At 39.3% G+C, this 18,480-nt stretch overlaps 1 protein-coding gene across 1 annotated transcript in view; it reads right to left on the bottom strand.

The window, feature by feature from the left end:
- Positions 1–18,480, bottom strand: part of DIDO1 (death inducer-obliterator 1) — a 37,190-nt gene that overhangs the window by 2,169 nt on the left and 16,541 nt on the right. The window contains exons 7-16 of the mRNA XM_009998616.1: positions 14,904–15,381; positions 13,804–13,963; positions 13,024–13,140; positions 12,727–12,834; positions 12,157–12,292; positions 11,484–12,030; positions 10,496–10,649; positions 9,142–9,231; positions 8,328–8,523; positions 5–1,353 (exon numbers count right to left, since the gene is read on the bottom strand). Coding sequence (XP_009996918.1) covers positions 5–1,353; positions 8,328–8,523; positions 9,142–9,231; positions 10,496–10,649; positions 11,484–12,030; positions 12,157–12,292; positions 12,727–12,834; positions 13,024–13,140; positions 13,804–13,963; positions 14,904–15,381 — 3,335 coding nt within the window. The remainder of the gene's footprint in view (positions 1–4; positions 1,354–8,327; positions 8,524–9,141; positions 9,232–10,495; positions 10,650–11,483; positions 12,031–12,156; positions 12,293–12,726; positions 12,835–13,023; positions 13,141–13,803; positions 13,964–14,903; positions 15,382–18,480) is intronic.

Genomic DNA, 18,480 nt, shown 5'->3' with positions numbered 1-18,480 from the left:
CAGGAATTAAAGTTTTCTCTTCCTTACCAAGCGAAGTCTGCAAGGCATTTGGAAAACTTGCTGGAGCAATTTCTCTTGTGGAGATCTCATTCTGCACCACCTGTGGCTTTATTCGGACATCAACATTGTCATTGGCCTCTGTCACCATCCTTCTGGCTTGGCGAGGATCTCTGCTCTGCCTTGGGTCGCAGCCCGGGTTTAAAACTTGTGCTTGCTGATTTAAAGATGAAGGTAAATCTACTTTTTGTGCAGCTTGCTGGTCCTGATGGAATAGTTCAGTCCTTATCAGGGAAGATTTGGGTGGTGGTGACATTAAAGCATCAGACACTGAAAAATGAGCCATTGAAACACCAACAGCTGCTCTTTGTTGCCTGAGGGCTTCTTCTTGTTCCTCAAGTTGTCTTTTCTGTTCTTCTATTTGTTTGTTTAACTCTTCCAACATTTTTTGCTGTTCTACCAAGGATGAGGACGCAGACAAATCAGGCACGTACGAAGCAGATGTTTCTGAAGAATTGTTCTTAGAGTCAGTGAACATTTTGTTAGGTAAATCATCAACAGTAACTTTTGCTTCTTCCAAGATAGTTTCATCTTCGGGGTCATAGGCCTCATCCTCCAGTTCTGCTGCATTAGATGGCTTTTCCACATTGTATCGTTTCTCAGTTTCACCAGTCTGCATCTCAAAAGCTTTCTCTGGTCCATATTCTTCTTCAGGATCATATGGCCTGTCATCCTCCTCCTCTTCTATAGCTTTGTCTTTTGACATCTGTCCAAACTGCTGCACAATGGGATCCAACAAAGGAACTGCTGACATGCCTCCCTCAGCAGCAGCCTGACTTTCCTGATTTGAAGACTGGGCAGTTTCAGAATCCTTAGCAAGAGGCTCAAATGTTTTCTTCTTGCCAAACAGGGTCTGCAGGATGTGCTCGAGAGGTGTGGCAGTTTTTGAGGATGAAGAATGTGTAGCAGTAGCACCTGCAGAAGCAGTGGTTGAAGAGGGTGGTGGCACAGTACTCGTGGATCCACTTTTAATTGATGACAGTATTTTTAATACTGAAGGTGTGACTGCTGAAGTGTCTGGTGGCGGTGGAGGTGGAGGAGGAGGAGGTGGAGGAGATCCTGGTGGTGTTGTACTTACAGTTGAATCTCCTGAATAAAGTCCATATTTTGGAGTTCTCTTCTCTTGTGAGGCACCTGTTGACCCTCTCAAGAACAGTGAGGTCTCAGCCTCCTCATGTGCTTGAGTTCTGCTTCGCTTCTCCTCTATCTTGTCTGTTTCAAGGCCAGTGGCAACACGTTTCCCCTTCTGACAGATAACCAAGCCAAGAATTAAATTTGGCCGAGACGACTCGAGACCTGAAAGAGAACACAAAGATGGTATCTGTAAAAAACTATTTTTTAATTCTGGTTTCACTAGAAACTTGTGATCTCAGGTAGTAGCAGTACAAAAGCTGTAAAGATGACAGTTTTTCTAAATGCCATTTGATGACCTATCAGCAATTTTCATTAGACCACAAATGTATGACTATACTTGTATAACAAGTAAATAAAGGCTTTCATTCCTGCCATGACATCTTCAATAAAAGACTCCAGAAAAAAGGTATGATTATTAAAAAGTGTCTCTGCAAATGTTCAAAACCAAAGAAAGCTTTTATATTTTTTGTAGTTACTTCATTTTTGTTCAACCATCCCTTCCTCTCCCCCTGAAAAATCACATATTTACCTTGAAATAGTTTGCAAATGTGTTGTACACACAAAGATAATGTAAAGTGAGAAAACCTGAGCTCAACTTCCCAACTGCATTTGTTACCATCTATGTTACAAGTCTACATTAACATTTATACCCATCTATAAATATTTTGTTTATCACTAAGTTCAACAAATCCCAATAATTGCTACAAAGAGAACTTCAAGCAAACTGTGTTTGGAAACAGTATTAAAGCTTGGAACCCACTCCCTGTTGATTTCTTTTCCGGCTAGATGTTATTTTCAAAGGGAAACTGGTAACATTCCACAGAAGGAAAGGAGAACATAAGCAGAGAGGAGTTGAGGATGTGGGAGAAAGGGACATGACTGTGTTTGCTTCCTCTGCAAGGAAACGGCAGGTTGGGTATGATCCCGGTGAGCAGAGGGCAAGGGGACTTCCAACCCCCTGCTGCAGGCTCAGCCTGGGGCTGTGAGCAGAAGTACTCCCTTGTGAAAGCTTCAGACCTGAATCTTTGGAGAAGCATATTGAAAAATGATGGGGAAGCTTCTGAGGATGAGGAGAAATGCAAAGGTCTGCAGGTCTGGTTGATGTCATGCAGTTCCCACTGGCACTCATGGAAGAGAAACGGGTCCAGAATGAAGGGCAGGGAAGAAAGCCTCTAACATACAGTTGGTGGCAAATCTGGATCAAGTGAGGCTTTTTTAACTTCTGGATCTAATGACTTTTAGAAGGTACTCATTTGTCCTTCCCCTGTATGTGGCATTAGTTATTATTTGCAACCAGCTAGGCAGCAGTAACACAAACATAAATCAATCTGCAAAGCAACAGATAATATTTACTGAGGGTAAATGGTTAGATGAGGATTCTGAGCTACGTTTTCCCTTTCTATTCATGATCCTGTAAGTAAGAGTTCTATATATAAATGTTTCTTGTTCTTGTTAAAACAAACCAAGTGCTCATTAAGGAACATTTGTTAAATATCTAATTATTAGCAGTGAAAACTTTTTGATACCAACAAAACCCCTGCAGCCCCACAGCTGCAGACACATCCCATCAGCAAACCACATTCACAAGTATGTTACTTGGCTGAAACAAATTAATTTTAAGTGGACTCCTAAATTTACCATCTAATGATAAAATTACATTTTCCTAAATGCACCTTTTCTAAGTTTTTTGGTCACTAACTTCACACTGAAAAATCAGTAAGAGAAGTCAGCTTTGTTAGTGAGAAGATACCACCACTCTTACAGCTCAAGCTCAATTCAGTCAGAACCTACTGAAGTAGGAGATGAAAACTTGGCTGAATTGATGCCAAGGGAAAGCCCGAGCATTAGCACCAATTAAGGAAAGATTTCTTCTCCCATGAAAGCTTACACTGCTGGAATTACTTGCAGTTTGCTAAATACCACACCAAAACCAGAGCTGCTCTATGTTTTAAACTTACTATTTCTCTTCAATAACTTTTGTTCATGGAATGCCCCCCTAAATCACCAATTCTTCCACTTTCTACACTCAAATCTTATGCCATGTAAACCTTCTTTTTCAAATAGTGAACTACAGATAATAAGACAAGTAGAGTAGTTTCTCAAATAAAATAACTTCATGAGTTTCATGAGATCTCTTGACAACTGAGGGAAAAACCCTTCCTCTAAAATTCTGTGCTTTTCTGATTGTAACTGGTAACAGCACAGTTAAACTGTTTCAATTTCTTAATTAAAAAAAACCTTGGTTACTCCCTAGAAATAGTCTTTTTAAAAGACCAGACAAAGTCATAATGAAAATTATAAGCCAACCTAAAATATTTGCCTGAGATTTCCTTTCAGGAATAGCTCTCATAAATTACGTCGAGAAACAAGAAAAACTGAAAGTGTTAGGAAAACAGTCATTCTGCAGAATACATTCTAGATGTAAAACAGAATTTATATTATTTCACAGTTCAGTGGTCAAGTTTGACATAATTCTGTGGCTGTGAGGATATTGGACATGCTGTTTTAAAGAATCTTTTATTTATCATTTTGCAGTACATATTTTCTATTTGTACATCTAAAATTCAGTGCTAAAAAGGTTTTTTTCCTCCAGGTACAAGATTTCTGCCTTAGTAAGTGGTGCCAATTTCCACTTTCTTCTTTTATATTTAGAAAAAAAATAAATATATATATAAATTATATATATATATATGAAGAAAATCATGTGGCTATTTTACCAAAGCCCAAATTTGCTGCTGAAGAGGAGTGGGGATGCCGAGATGTATAATAAAAGCAGGCAGGCCAGGAACTAAACAATTCCATTCAGTGAATCTAAGGTTATTCAAAAAGGACCACAGAAATACTTGACTTATCCAAATACTCTTTTGCACCCACAACTTAAAAGCAATTCCACCAATTCTCTTCACAATAATTTACCACCTAAAACAGAATTCTATTAATATAGAAGATTTGAGGCCTAGTTCAAAAGAATTTCACTGGGAAAAAACCCATTCACAACAGACTCCAGAGGTAGAAATGGTTCCCTGTGTGTGAATCTGCTTTACATTTTTTCTTTATCATTATCTAAATACCAGCTCCACATTTGGTCAGTGCTGACCAGTGCAGAGTGTCTCACAAATTGGTGTTTTATCCAAAAACCCCCAGTAGGCATTTGCTGGTTTTCTGTTTGTAATATTCTGGTTATCTGCTTTTTATGCAGAGACTTGTGATTTATGCAGTTAGTCACAATGAAGCTCAGACACTGAATAATTGAAACAGACAGGTTTCAAAAATCCACCAGACAGGTTATCTAATAAACAGCAATTACTGAAAAATCAGTTTAGAATCCCTGTAAGAAATAGAGATCAAGTCACTAATTAAAACAGGGTAATGTATTAATTCACTTCCAAAACATTTTAGTAATAACATAATTTGTTTAGAGTTTAGTCCTCTTTGAATATCTCCATTAACATTTTACATTTTGATACTGTAATTTTAGACAAATATTAGAAGTTATTCCTAACCTGGCTTTTATATTAATTAAAAATAACCAAATATTAAATTCTTCTGTTGAATGGAAACATATGGCAAGAAGAGCACTTCAAAGGTCAGTCCTGTTCTATTTCAATATCCATAAATAGGTCAAATGCCTAATTTTAGGTTACATGTTGGCTCCAGTCTCCCAACTATTGCTCAGTGACTGTTTTTCACAAGCACTTCAGAAGTGCTGCAAGCTGTGGCAGCAGTTAGCAGCTTTCAGTGCTGAATTGTTTACACAATAGCTATTACCCTATTATGAAGTCCACACGCTGATTTTATTAGTTACACTCTGTAACTAAAGCCATCAAATACAGATATACTAAATATTAGGATTGGATTAATATTTGTTCTCCTTACTCTTAAGTACATTTTTTTTCTGATGCAGATAATGGTCTCAGGTCTCCCTACCATCAGCAGTTGGGGAGAAGTTACCTGCACTGGTTGATACAGCTCTCCTTTCTGTGCATGGGTGACAAACCCATGGGAATGGACTAAGCAAACCTCTGGTGCAGTTTTAAACTGTCCCAATCAACCATGAGAGCACCTGACACTTGTGCACCCTTAATTCAGGGGTATAAATCACCCCCAACACCCTAACACTGCTGCACACTAAGGACAGTTGCTGGGTGGCACTTGGGTGCCACAGGAAAGGTTTGTCATGGCACATGCTCCTCCTACTGCTGCTTCTCACCGTGGGGTCTGCTGAGATGAAGACACCCAGCTCCACTCAGAGAACAGTTAACATTTTGTTCCACTTGCTGCAGTTTTGAAGTGCATTTGAAGCAGCATGAGATTTCATGCCTTCATACTTTAAGAGAAAACATGCATGTCAAGAGATGCAGCAACATTTGTGGAATCCTGTGCCAATATATGGCTCTTTTATTAAAATTAATGTTATTAATTATATTAACTGATTTAATATTATATTAATTTAACTATGTAAGATATTGTTACATTCCCAACATTGCCACTAGCTACCTCAAAAAATGAAGTCTGATTATACTATTTTTCACAAAGTCCTTTGGTATCTACAGCTGAAGGTGCTAAATAAAGTTAATAATAAATGCTATATAATATTTAGTGTGTATGTGAAACAAGCAGGTAAATTCACACACAGCAAACCATTGCAGAAGGACAATGCAGAAGAGCCCAATGATGCAGAAAATCTGACAGTATCTGAGATGAATTAAGTATAAATATGGATAACCTTCCATTTTCCTGTTTTTCAATAGCCCACGCCAAGGTTTTTGGTAGATCTTCTAGGCACTAGAGCAGTTCAGAAGTCCTCAGTTGAGTTCCAAATCCAGTCCATCAGAAAACAGGAGAAATTCATAATCCAAAGGTGCCTGATGGAACTGGGTAGATACAGCTGGAATATCTTCTAACTAGGATTTCTGGAGTGGCAGGGTTTGATTGTCCTCTCCCTCCTCCCCCCTCGGGTCATAGTTCTCAAGTCATCTCAAGCCACCTAAAGCACAACACGCATCTTGAGTCCTTCTCTCTCTGTGAAGGCACCCGATTTAAGGAGACAATGACCACTTTCCATCAAATATTTTTATTGAAAGAAAAAGCAAAATTCCATCAAATGTCATTAAAAAGTGCAGATTACATGGGTTTTGACGCTGTGGTTTTAATACATACACAAAGCCCAGAAGAACAGCTTACCTGATTTTTTTCATCCCCCGTGGATGCTGGTTTAAAGTATCAATACAACTTTGCACAACTGTGAGGTGAAGTTTCCAAGAAGTGTGAATTGATGGCAGGAATCTAAGTGGATCTCTTAGGAATATTTTACATCCCCTGGCCTCTGCCTTTGCAGCCTTATTTCTATTGCCATCCTTTAGTCCACTTTGCCTACAAAGACTGATTTCAACCTAAAAACCTGACTCTCAGAATTCAGAGTATTTGAAACTCAGCAAAACCAGGTTGACATCACAAATTTCTCTTCTAGTACTTAAGAGTTTACCTACATTGGCCAACCTCCAATCTAAGGTAAGTTTCATTTGCACAAGAGAGAAGTGAAAGGAAGTGTAAAAAGGAAAGCTGGCATTTCCACAGGAATGCAAGGCAAGAATTAGGTAAATAACCTGCTTTAGGGAGGCATTTACCTGCCCAGCAAAAGACTGCAGACATTTACAGCTGATTCAATGGCCAATCCTGTTCTTGTGTGCCCAGGAAGGAGCATATTTCTTTTGTTCTGGCTGGAAAAACTAGTTCATGAGTTGAGACTCTTTTGCCTACAACCCTGTGCCAAGTGTCCTGCACTTCATGTCTCCATCTCTTGGCTATAAAACAGGAATAAGTTTTTGCTTTTCAAGAATTCAGGAAGTTAGTGACTAAGAGGTGCTGAGATTCAGCAATCAGAGCTGTACTGCTGTAATTCAGACAGCAACAATCCTGCTTTTTTACCTACAGCCTAAAAACTATGACCTAGGCTGTGCACTGTTCAAGGACAGGGGTGTATGAGAAAGAGCTTGTCTGAGGATGCACAGCAAGTGCCCTTTGCCATCTCATGCAGGAAGGGAGAGCATTTTACTGAAGTATCATTTGCTGTGGTTGCCATTAACACCTGAAAACCTCTCCCAGACACTGTTGCTCCAGCACATAAGCTCTGAGAAAGCTTTATTGAGTTCAGTCCTAAATTGGTATTTGAGGAGCAGAGGACTTCAATCAGCTTCTCAGAAAGGTCAGCTCCTTGCATGTTTGCTGGTTCATACCTACCCCTTAATATTTTGCAAACCAGTGCTAATAAAGTATTTCATTGTAACCTGGAAGTTCTTCAGCTTCTCAATCTGTTATTTTATGTAAAACCCCAGATTGATTTGGAAAACAAGCATACGAATCTCCACCAACCTCAGATGGACATGAGTTCAAATTTTGTAATAGAAGGGTGTTTCGTGGCTGAATTCATTCTCAGTTCTTCTGTCACCACGTTCAGTGCACAAACATGGAGCAAACTCAAGCCCAACATTACTACTGCTAATTTGATCTTATAATATAACCTGCCTATACCAGCCACCTACTGACCCTGAAGAACCTAGACCCCTTTCCCCTCAACAAACCAATTGTCAGAAGCCAGTGATTTGGTGAGTTTGCTCCCACTAGAACAAAAGATTCCAAACACCTTGTGCACCACATTGCACGTACAGCGTGAACCTCAGCAGGAGTGAAACCACTACAAATATTACCTGTGTCTTCACAGACTTCTTGACTCTTCCATGGGATAAGTTTCCTGCTTGATTTAAGTGATGGTGAACGGCTTGTAAGGGTCTAGGTTTTATGGATTCATGGGTTGCTGAAGACAGGGTGGGGTTTTTTGTTGTGGTTAGGGTTTTGACTTTTTTCTTTCGCACACTTGATTTTACAGGGCAACTCCTTCTCCTAATAGCAGAGAAGCATCTTGTTGGAAAGGCTATGTCAATGTCAGACAATTTTACCTTGAACAGTGTGGGTTTTCCCATTTTTCCCTGTTTGCATACTTAAAAATTGGGTTTAAAATTAAAAAAAAAAAAAGTAGTAATGCTTACATTAAACATTCAACAACAACTTGTCTCACATTGACTTCTGCTTTGTGATTTTACCTAGCATTTCATTAACCTCCCCTGTTTTGTGCTTACCTGGTCCCTCAAAGGGCAAGAGTTTGGAAGGAATTGGGTCCTTAGAACTCAGGGGGATCAGGTAGAGATCCTTGATATGTCTGTTGTTATTAGCTACAACACCAAAACGACCACGACTGCTAAAATAGGAGTAGAGAGAGATATAGGCAACTTCTTCTTCTTCTGTTGCAGGATGGAAACGAATCAAACACAATTCCTGTAATACAAAAGCAAAGCAGAAAAATTCAACCTGCAACATCCCAGCAAATAAAATGGTAAAGGGCAAATTCCAGGGGCAAAACTAAATTGTGCATTTCTCACTCCAGACATGTTTGAAGAGAGTACTGTGGTTCAATTTGCAATGTTAAAATAGAACGAGGTTTGCCATTTTCAGAAATACAAATGACTTGTGCATCTTACCTCAAACTAAACATCCTGAAGCTCAAATTAATATGAAAGAAATGGAAAGTTCTTAATTCCATGATTCTGTGTACTGTGCATGAGTTTGTAACTTCTGAAGTGTTTTTAATAGTAAAATCTATTATACACAATAAGCTTATTTCAAATGTGAATTTTAAAATTCAATATTGAATAGATTTTTTTATGTTCATTCATTAAAAATTAATACATAGTATGACAACTGAACAGGAGAGAAATCTAGAGACTCTGCTGCTCAGTTAATGTGTTCCTTCAATAAATCAGAAATTGCAAAGGAGTAAGTGGGCTCAGTAGTTTTCCAGGTGTGATTTATGACACTTTTATTATTAAAAGTTGCCGTTTTATATTGTTGTGGTTTTTGTTCTTCTGGGTTTTGCAAAGGATTTGAAGTGAGTACCTTAGAAAGCGAAGATTTGAGTTTGCCAACATAATCCCAGACTGTCTTCGGTAAGATCCTCCCACCAATGTGGATTGTATCTGGTAAATCCTAAACAAGAAGCATTACATGGTAGTGTGAGAAAAACCCAGATAAACTGGTGTTCAAAAGCAGTCTGGGTTGTCCCATCCCAGCAGCCCTGTCCATAACGCACTACTAGATGTTAGCAAACTTCCATGCATACTTTCCTGCTTTCACATGGGCTATTTCTGAATTTCTAGGTGGTAAATCTCAGCATCCAACAGCACAGATGAAACAAAGCACCCCCAAGCAAGCAGCAAAGTTTCTATCAGTTCTGTGCACCAATTATTGGCTTTGTCACAGGGAGGCTGCCCTTTGGAATACAGGTTTTCTCCTCATTTTCAGTTTCTAAGGAAATGCTGCTCTTGCGACAATGAGTCACATATATTCTAGTGAGTTTCCTGTCATGAGAACTCTGAAACTCAGCCTAGCAAAAAAATAACACCAAAAAGAACCACCAACCCAACTGACACAAGTCCTGAAACACACATTTGTGTGTCAAAGATAAAACACACTTCAAAGAAAATCTTATTTGTTTTAGTGCAAACCTTCATCCTGTCTCATGACTTGAGTATACACCCTCCCAGGATAGTATCATCCAACTTTTTTTGTTTGAAAACTAGTTAAAAGGATGATATTTTTCATAAATGCAATAGATGCCATCAGTGACATCCCTAGTTTGAGGACAGAACAAGACATCTTTAATACTGGCTCTAAAATGTCTTCAAAAATTGAAGCAGAAATAAAGGTATTATTCCATGTTTGTTCCAAACATATGTAAAAATATCATAGAATGCTTTGGGTTGGAAGGGACCTTAAAGATCATCCAGTTCCAACCCCCCTGCATAGGCAGGGACACCTCCCACCAGCCCAGGCTGCTCCAAGCCCCATCCAACCTGCCCTTCAACACTGCCAGGGATGGGCCTTCCACAACTTCCCCGGGCAACCTGTTTCAGTGTCTCACCACCCTCACACTAAAGAGCTTCCTCCTAATGTTTAACCTCAATCTCCCCTCTTCCAGTTTTCATCCATTCCCCCTTGTCAAATATATTTATATATTTAAAAACATGAGAATTCTTCACAAATATGTGAAAAATTTTTACAAGGCTTTTTTTTCTTGAGCTACTTGTCCTGTTACTAAAGAGATGCCATTTATAACTGCTATAGCTACATTAAAACTCCCTCTCTCTCTAAATATATGTAGGTAAATCTATACACATAAAGACCCCAGGCCTTTCTAGCAGCAGGAACTGCAGAGCAGATTCATTCTAAACACAAACAGGTCGGTTCTAACCTCACTAAGATAATCAAAGCACCCGGAGACAGGATATGCTTTAGTGACAAATTTGGCCACACTTTGCATGTTAATAAATCCTTTCCAAATGGTGTTGAGACGAGAGAGGAAGAGGGAGGTGTCGCTGTCCTGAGGGGAGCGTGGCTCTGCAGCACTGCAAAACAAACCCAGAACACAAAGGTTACAGAATCCAGATGAGAATGATCCCTTTTCTCCCCTCCTCCTGTTGACCAAATACTTTCCTTTCAACATATAACAGAACTGTTACTAAATGCTTTGTTCATGTTTTCCATTCACTTGGTATTAGTGAAAAAAGCAAAGAGTAACAGAAAATAAACTTGTAGCTGCAGACAGGCAAAAGATGCTGAAATATGACTTTTATAAAACCAGGTTAGCACTGTAGCTGTTGTGATCCTGGCTCTATCACAAAAGAATCTGAATTACTTATTTCCCACTAGCTGAGTCACCAATATGCATCTGAAAGATTCTCCAAAACTTTGCTATGACCGAAAATCTTTTAGCTGCAGTTTCTTAAGGATATACTTCACAATATTTAGTTGTACTATTGTATATACCCAGAGTATGAAATTCACTTCCTTTCAAGGATCAATTGGTTAATTTTAACTCATATATCCAGTATTTTAATATAAGACAAAAATCTGAAACTGCCTTTAAACCATCTCACACACAGTTGCTTTCTATATATTAATGTACAAGCAGATTTCTAAGCCTGCATAACTTCAAGTCATATTTATCTGTTGAAACACACTGTGGAATTGTTGCTGTCAACACACAGCCATGCTCTGAAAGTATGACCAGCTAGAGAAGGTAAAAGTGGAGATGGCAAATTCAAACTCTGGACAAGGCTTCCTGAACTTTAAAGCTGAACATGCCTTTTGATTGGGAGGAGGGGAACAGGCCAGGGAACACGTGGGACTCAGAAGATAACCACATGAAAGGTGGGGTAGCTTGGCTTAAGTATACGCACTTGACATTGGGTGAGTGATGAACTGCCAGGTATCTTGGATCTGGAGAGGATGATGGTTTCGTTAATATCGATTTGGGGACGGTCATAACTGGTTTTGAAGTGTCCTGTTTTGTTTCCCCTGTTGAAGCTTTGTCAGATGCAGCAGCAGAACGCAGGGCTGCTGTGGCATTACTAGAGGAGCTGCTCATTGCTGTCCTGGGGTCTCTGCCAGAAACTGTGACAGTTGTGACAACCGTGCTAGCACAAGTGGCTGGAAAAGCAGGTACCTCTTCAGGCACAACAGAGTCTGTATTGTTATGGCTCTGGGTTGTGGGAATGTAAGTTCCTTCTACACTTGACTGAGGAACTGTTTCTTCTTCTGGTTCAACATCAATGTCCATTGCATCTTCAGAGAGAGTGTCCTTGGTAGGCTCTGCTGCTGGGGGTGGTGCAGAACTTTCATACTTGGACTGAACTTCTGGTTTTGCTTTTGACTCCACCTTTTTAACAGGAGCTGCCGACTTGACCTTCTTTGCTGGTACTTCATCATCAGATGCTGAAATCTGGCCTGCACATTTGTTTTAAAAACTTTTGATTACTATTTAACAATGAAAGAGTTTGAAGAACAAATAAACAAATAGCACTCTAAACATAACTACACTTCTACTTTGCATCAAGTCAGAATTGTAGATACCTGTACAGATTTTGCAGTTCAGGTCAAAAAGATGGGCTCGATGTTGACTTGTGGTATCCTTCAACATACTGCTAAAAACATCTAGAGAAGGAGCACTGTTCACATTTGGTGCATTTCGGGCTGACTCCTGCTGCTCCTGAAAATGAATAAACACAAAATACAATCATTAATTTCAACCAGAAAAAAAATACTTTGGAAAACAATAGTAACTTTAGTCCTTTAAAATTAGGAGATTCAAGGCCTTGGTTAAAGCTTATAATGTCATAAAGTTCTCAAATAATATCTGTCCTCATTTCATTCCATGGTTTTCTGAAGTAGATGTTCAGAAAAAGATGTATCTTTGAATTGGCAGCAAAGGCTGAAAAATACACAGCATTTTAGAAGTGCATGCAAAAAATGCCTATCATTTGGTTGTTGCACTCCTTTCAATTAAAAGGCAAAATGCTCATAGCACACCTACTAGGCGATACTATCCTTACAGTCCACTGAAACCATCCTCATTTCTGATAAAAAGTTTGAGGCCCTGGTTACCATTCACCTCTTCATGCTGAAGCAACAGCCAATACTTACATCAGAATCAGACACTGGAGGCGAATCTTCCATATTGACAGCTGGTGTGTGGTCCCGTTTCACAGCTGTTTTCTTGATTTCATGAGGTTTGCTTCTTGACTCTATCACCTGAAAGAAACAAAACCATTTTGGTAAGAAGTGCACAGATTTATTTTATAATTTTATCCTGTGCTTTGTTACCATTTGGCTGGTGGTAGAGAAAAAGTGTATTTAACCTGAGCATCATTTCATTAGGCACTACCATAACATGGGTGATAAGGGTTGATTCATATCACAAGGGAAAATCACATCACTCACTGCTTTAGCTGGTTTCTCTCTCCATACAGACAGCTCTTTAGATAAAAGTTCTTCTGGTTTCATTCTCACTAGTTTTGACAGTGATATTTCCTCACGAAGGACACGATGAAAAAGTCCCTGAAAGCAAAACAGACTTTGTTACCATGCTGAAGAGAACCTGTTTGGGTTAACTAACAAGATTTGCAGGGTTGAACAGGCAAAACCCATTCCAGCTTATTAAGGGTCTATTAAAAATACTGGCTGCTTATAAGCAAATTTGGATAGATGTAGTGACCCAGAAAATAAGGATGAAACAACACAAAGTATGTATTTTCATCATTATCATTAATATCTATCAATGCAACTTAATAGGAAGGTCAGAACTAGACACTCTTGTTTTAAATCTATTATAGAAATTAAAAAATTAAACAGCAAAGATGTTTTAAGTGGTATCCTCATCTGCACCAGCATCTGTTTTCTTCTTTTATAGCATTAATATAATCACGTACATAAGCAGCATCCAACACATACTACAGAATGTCCAATAAAGTCTGTATTTACTTTAACAAAGCCATTCTGTAAATAAATATTTCATACAAATTACTCAAACTTAATAAAGAAATATTATCTACTAAATTATACTGGATAAAACCCCATTTTTTAAGTATGCGAATGGCTTTACAATAATATTTTATAGCATAATTCATAAATCTGTATCTGGAAACTCTAGATGTTAAGGGCAGAGAATTAAAAACCAAAAGTATATTTCAGTATGTATTGACTGCTTAAGGAATTCCAAACCTGGTTTTTGGGGTCCTTGAGGTTGAACATGATGCTTCGGTATTTACTCTTGTATCTGTTGTCTGTAACTTGAAACAAATTAAACATCTCCTTTTCAATATTGAGTGCTACTCTCCCTACTTCACTCTCTGTCATGACCAGATCGTCGCTATCATTGACTCTGTTAAAACAAACAAGAGTACATGCAGTTATGTTAGGCATGGATCTTCTGTTAGCATTCATGCAAAGTAACTTCTCAGAGGAAGGAGCTGACCTAGGCTCCTCCTCACTCACTGAGGGGGGTTGGACCAGACAATCTCCAGAGGTCCCTTCCAAACCCCATCATTTGGAGGCCTCAGGACTCCTCCAAAAGACACCTCACAGCCTCAGTCTGTCTAAGGACCTTGACCTGTGAACTACAGCAACCTCCAGCTGCTGGCCACTGGCAGCCCTTGAGAACTGCCCTCAAGCCCTTACAACTGCTCTGCTCATGGCACAGGCTTTAGGAGCTGCTCTGCTGCGAGTGACACAGGGAGCTGAAGCACTTGAGTTTTAGTCCTGGATTTTCAAGTGTGAACAGCATCTCCATCTCAGAGACAACATGAGTGCAGGGGTTGATGGTTGGTGTTAATGTTAATGATCACCGAGGTAGACAATTTGCTTTTGCTTGTTTTTCTTTCCTAAGTGATACAACTTTCCACCGACCAGGGTTTGTTGTTGATTTTTATGCTGGGAGGGGAGAGAAACTCTGCTTCAGTAAGCCTTCAACTTTCCACTGTGCTATTTCCTATGCTGTGCTCCTTGCTCCCCTGCCATCACCAGATCTCAAAACTGCAGAGCACCTGCACTATCCCAGCTTCTACGCTGCAATTTCATTCTTCAACTGTAATTGCCTCAGTATCAATGGGATAGTAAGATTTTTTTTTAAAGGCACATTTATTTTATAGCAGGCTTTTTCTTTAATTTAAATATAAACCTCAGATGCCAATTACACTTGTAGTAAATTGTAGTGTAAATTCCGTCCCTAAATACCCTTATCAAGAAGTAAACAAAACCCTGCATGCTAAATATTTATGTCTAGTTGTAGCTTCCTAAATAAAATGAGTTCTCTGAGTTCCCACCTCTTCCATAAAATTTCTTTTAGGGACCGTCGAATATTCTGTCGAATCTGAGAGTTGGGCTGTGATGGGATGGGGCCAGAGGAGGCTTTTGCTTGACTACTTCCAGATGCAGCAGAACTGGAGGACAGTGAAGGCTTTTTGAGTCCTCCACCCAAACTGGAAGATGTAGGTGCTTTTTTGGAAACTGATGAGCCAAGAGATGGATGTTTTGAAGGAATAGTGCCTGAGGAGGGAATACTGCCTGATGGAGGAACGCTGCCTGATGAAGGCCAAGGTTTCTTGGGAATGACACCTTTGAAGCTTGCAGCAGATTTAAGTGGTTGCTTAGCTAGTGATGTGTTAGAAAAGGATGAGGACTTCTTTGAAGGAAGGTTCTTAGTGAGAGAAGATGCCTGCTTCTCCATTAGAGATGCAGCAGCTTTCTTCGATCCTGATGTAGGCTCTGCTCTGTCTTCATGTTTTTTCTCTTCCCTTTGGGCTGATAAAACAAAGAAGAAAATAACATTAAAGGCTTAACTATATAACTTCTTAATCATGAAGATCAGTTGCCAGGCTGCAAAGAAAAGTCTGTGAAATGACATCTCCAGAGCAAAAATATCAAGTAGACAATTTAAGCTATTTCATTTCACTAGCCTTTTTAAACACAGTTTTAAAAAGTATGCAGAGGTTGCCAATTTTTTTGAAGAAATTTGCCTTTGATCCTCCAGAGAGCACTTGGTCTCAAAGGCTGACTGGAGAGTTTAAAAGAGTTCCACTTTGGTTCAAAATCTTACTTAGTATCTGTGCAAGAAACCTAGAGGGAGGAGAAAAAAAAAAAAAAGGCACCACCTTCAAAGATTCCTGAGGGATAAGCTCCAAAAACATCCCAAACTTTCACTCATTAAAAAAAGCTGAAATTCAATACAACCCACATCTTACATTTAAACAGAATTCACACAGCACCTTACAAAGCCTGTTTATTGCAGAGGCTGCCCTGATGGTAGAGCTCATGAATTTGAAACTGCATTATTACCTTCAGTATTACTGAACTTTAATAAACCCATTTCCCCCCAAACTTCAAAGAGCAAAGACAGAAAAGTTACACAGCACAGAAGTCGCTTAGAAAATGTAAACACATACTCAGCCTGCTTGGTTGTTGGCATTATTACATTACTATCACACTGATGACACTGCATTAAACTATTTTTATATCTACCTATTCCCTTCTTAGCTAAATTCTGAATTTGTAGAATATTTAATATTGCTCAGGCTGTCGCCATCTAATTCCCACTGTTCACAAACTTCCATTCACACTATTCCAATTCTCCTTTTAAACTTTTTGTTCCACTTCTAATAAAATAATTGAAAGATGCCACATACAAGAAAATTTGTAGCGTGTAAGTAAAGGTTCCAGTTTTCATCCATGCTGAAGATATACTTGCACAGGACTTTAAAAGCAAGTATTTTGTTAAGCTGCATTCAACTCTCTACCTTCAGGCAGTGACAGGAACAATTCAACACAGCAAAAAAAAGCCAAAATCAACAAAACCCCACACAGCGCCCCAGGAAAAAACCCATAATTCACATGACAATAAAGTTCCAATGGGCTAACACTCACACATTCATGCTGACAGCTCAAACAAGGAAACTACCAGAAAAGAACTCCTGAAATACAAATGTTTCTATTAGAAAAGGCAAGTTTCCCTCCTCACAAATCCATAGATTTCCACTGACCAGTTAACAATTTATAATCTGATACTTTTAGCTAGCAAAGGTTCCTATATTAATTAGCCCAGAAGCCCAAGTTACAAAATGCAGGACACGTTCTGTGGAAGATCCAGGAATTTATCTTTCAAGAACATTACTGAGGTCCAAACAGTCCCTTCTTCACCTTCCAGATCTACTATAAGGAGAGAAGAAATTACTAGGAAGGGTCTGAATTGTCCCATTTTCCCATATGTTCTTAGATGCACCCGAAGGGGCCAAAGCGCTGCCATGAAGTCTGGTTCGATAAACCCCCCCGCAGTCATTAGCCCAGGTTTTACTAGCAGCACCCCCAAATTAGGAAAATTTGGAATTCTTAAGACACATGATGTGATACTCCCTCATTTTGGAAGGAAATGGCCTTGCAAGCTTTCTCCATAGTTAGAGTTCAGACAGCCCCATCAGGACATGCTTCCAGCAGAAAGATGCTTCTAACCCCAGTTTCTCTCCACAGGCTCTTTACTGCTGCCAGTTTCACCACAAATAGGGAAATCAGGGGTTGAGATGAAACAAGCAGCAGTGCTGGACTTGAACTTCTGTAAGGTGAAGAATAAGGGTGCATGCTGAAGTTCTGCTGGAACAGAGGGAGCTGCCAGAAGATCCAAACCCACTGTGCATTCATCCTTATTTTTTTCTCCTAAAAGCATTTTACAAGTAGGCATTTTGAATAATTTTTCTGTGAGATTTATGAAGTGTAAAACTAAACACCTGCCATAATACATTAAGTAACTTCAAAGAATGTGAAGATTTTTCTATGAAGTAGATTAAAATTACTACTCTTAGGCTATTGCCATAGGTTTCCCTAGAGACTGGTCCTGGTTACTGTCAGAAACTGAGTTGGGGAGCCCTTCAGGGTGATCCACAACCTCTGGCCTTGTCCTCACCCTCCCCTACCCCACTAACACTGCCCCAGTTGCCAGGAGGGCTTTGGCAATCCTGGATGAGGACCAGGAACTATTGCTGATGATTTCCGTTTGATCTCATTAGGCACCCAGGACTTAACAGAGGTAAAAAGCCAAACTATTTTGAGTCAGTATCTTGCATAGCAGACAAATATCTAAAACATGTGCACTGATAAGACTGTAGGCATTGCTCTACATCCATTTTTCTCCTGGTTTGCTGTATCTTCTGGACAGATCTGCACCATTTCAGGCAGGTTGGACAGAAGCACGTTGCTGTGACTCAGCATGGAAGGCAGGACAGCAGAGCTCAGGCTTCAACATGATGGCAGCAAAATTCAGTCCTCAGTGCTAAGACATTCTGCTCTTTTGGTTTACAGTAAAGCACAAAATGTGAAATTCTAAATGTTTATGTAATCCTCTATATACTTTTTTAATGACTAGTTCAAATGAGTTAAGAACTACATAGATAAAACTGATATTAGCACAGCCAAGGTGTTTTGTGTCCATCAGGTGTTGTATATAACAGAACTACACCCACACCAGAAACCTTCATGTTACAAACAGCCATAGCATAGTAAGAATATCTACTTGTAAAATAAATTAAGGTACTAGTAGAAAGGTAGGTTGAAGTTCCCAAGGTTGAAGGGCAGCAGAATCAATAACCACCCAAAAAGATGCAGAAGCATCCTTTATTCCTCAGATTGATATCACGACTAGAAAGGTTTCCAAAGACATGTAATTCTGTGCTTCTTCAGCCAATACAAAATGTGCAAATGGTTCATAAGCTCCATGAAAGTCTAACAGTTTCAAACTACAACACTACTTGACACCAATTAAAACTGTCAATCTAGCAGTACTTGATTAGAGAAAAAGATGGTACAGATATTTTATGTACTAATTGGGTCACATGTGGGTTATTTAGTCCCTCAGAA

This window comes from Chaetura pelagica, unplaced genomic scaffold, assembly GCF_000747805.2.
Source record: "Chaetura pelagica isolate M959 unplaced genomic scaffold, ChaPel_1.0 scaffold275, whole genome shotgun sequence".
Taxonomy (NCBI): Eukaryota; Metazoa; Chordata; class Aves; order Apodiformes; family Apodidae; genus Chaetura; species Chaetura pelagica.
This window is presented reverse-complemented; position numbering and strand designations above follow the sequence as displayed.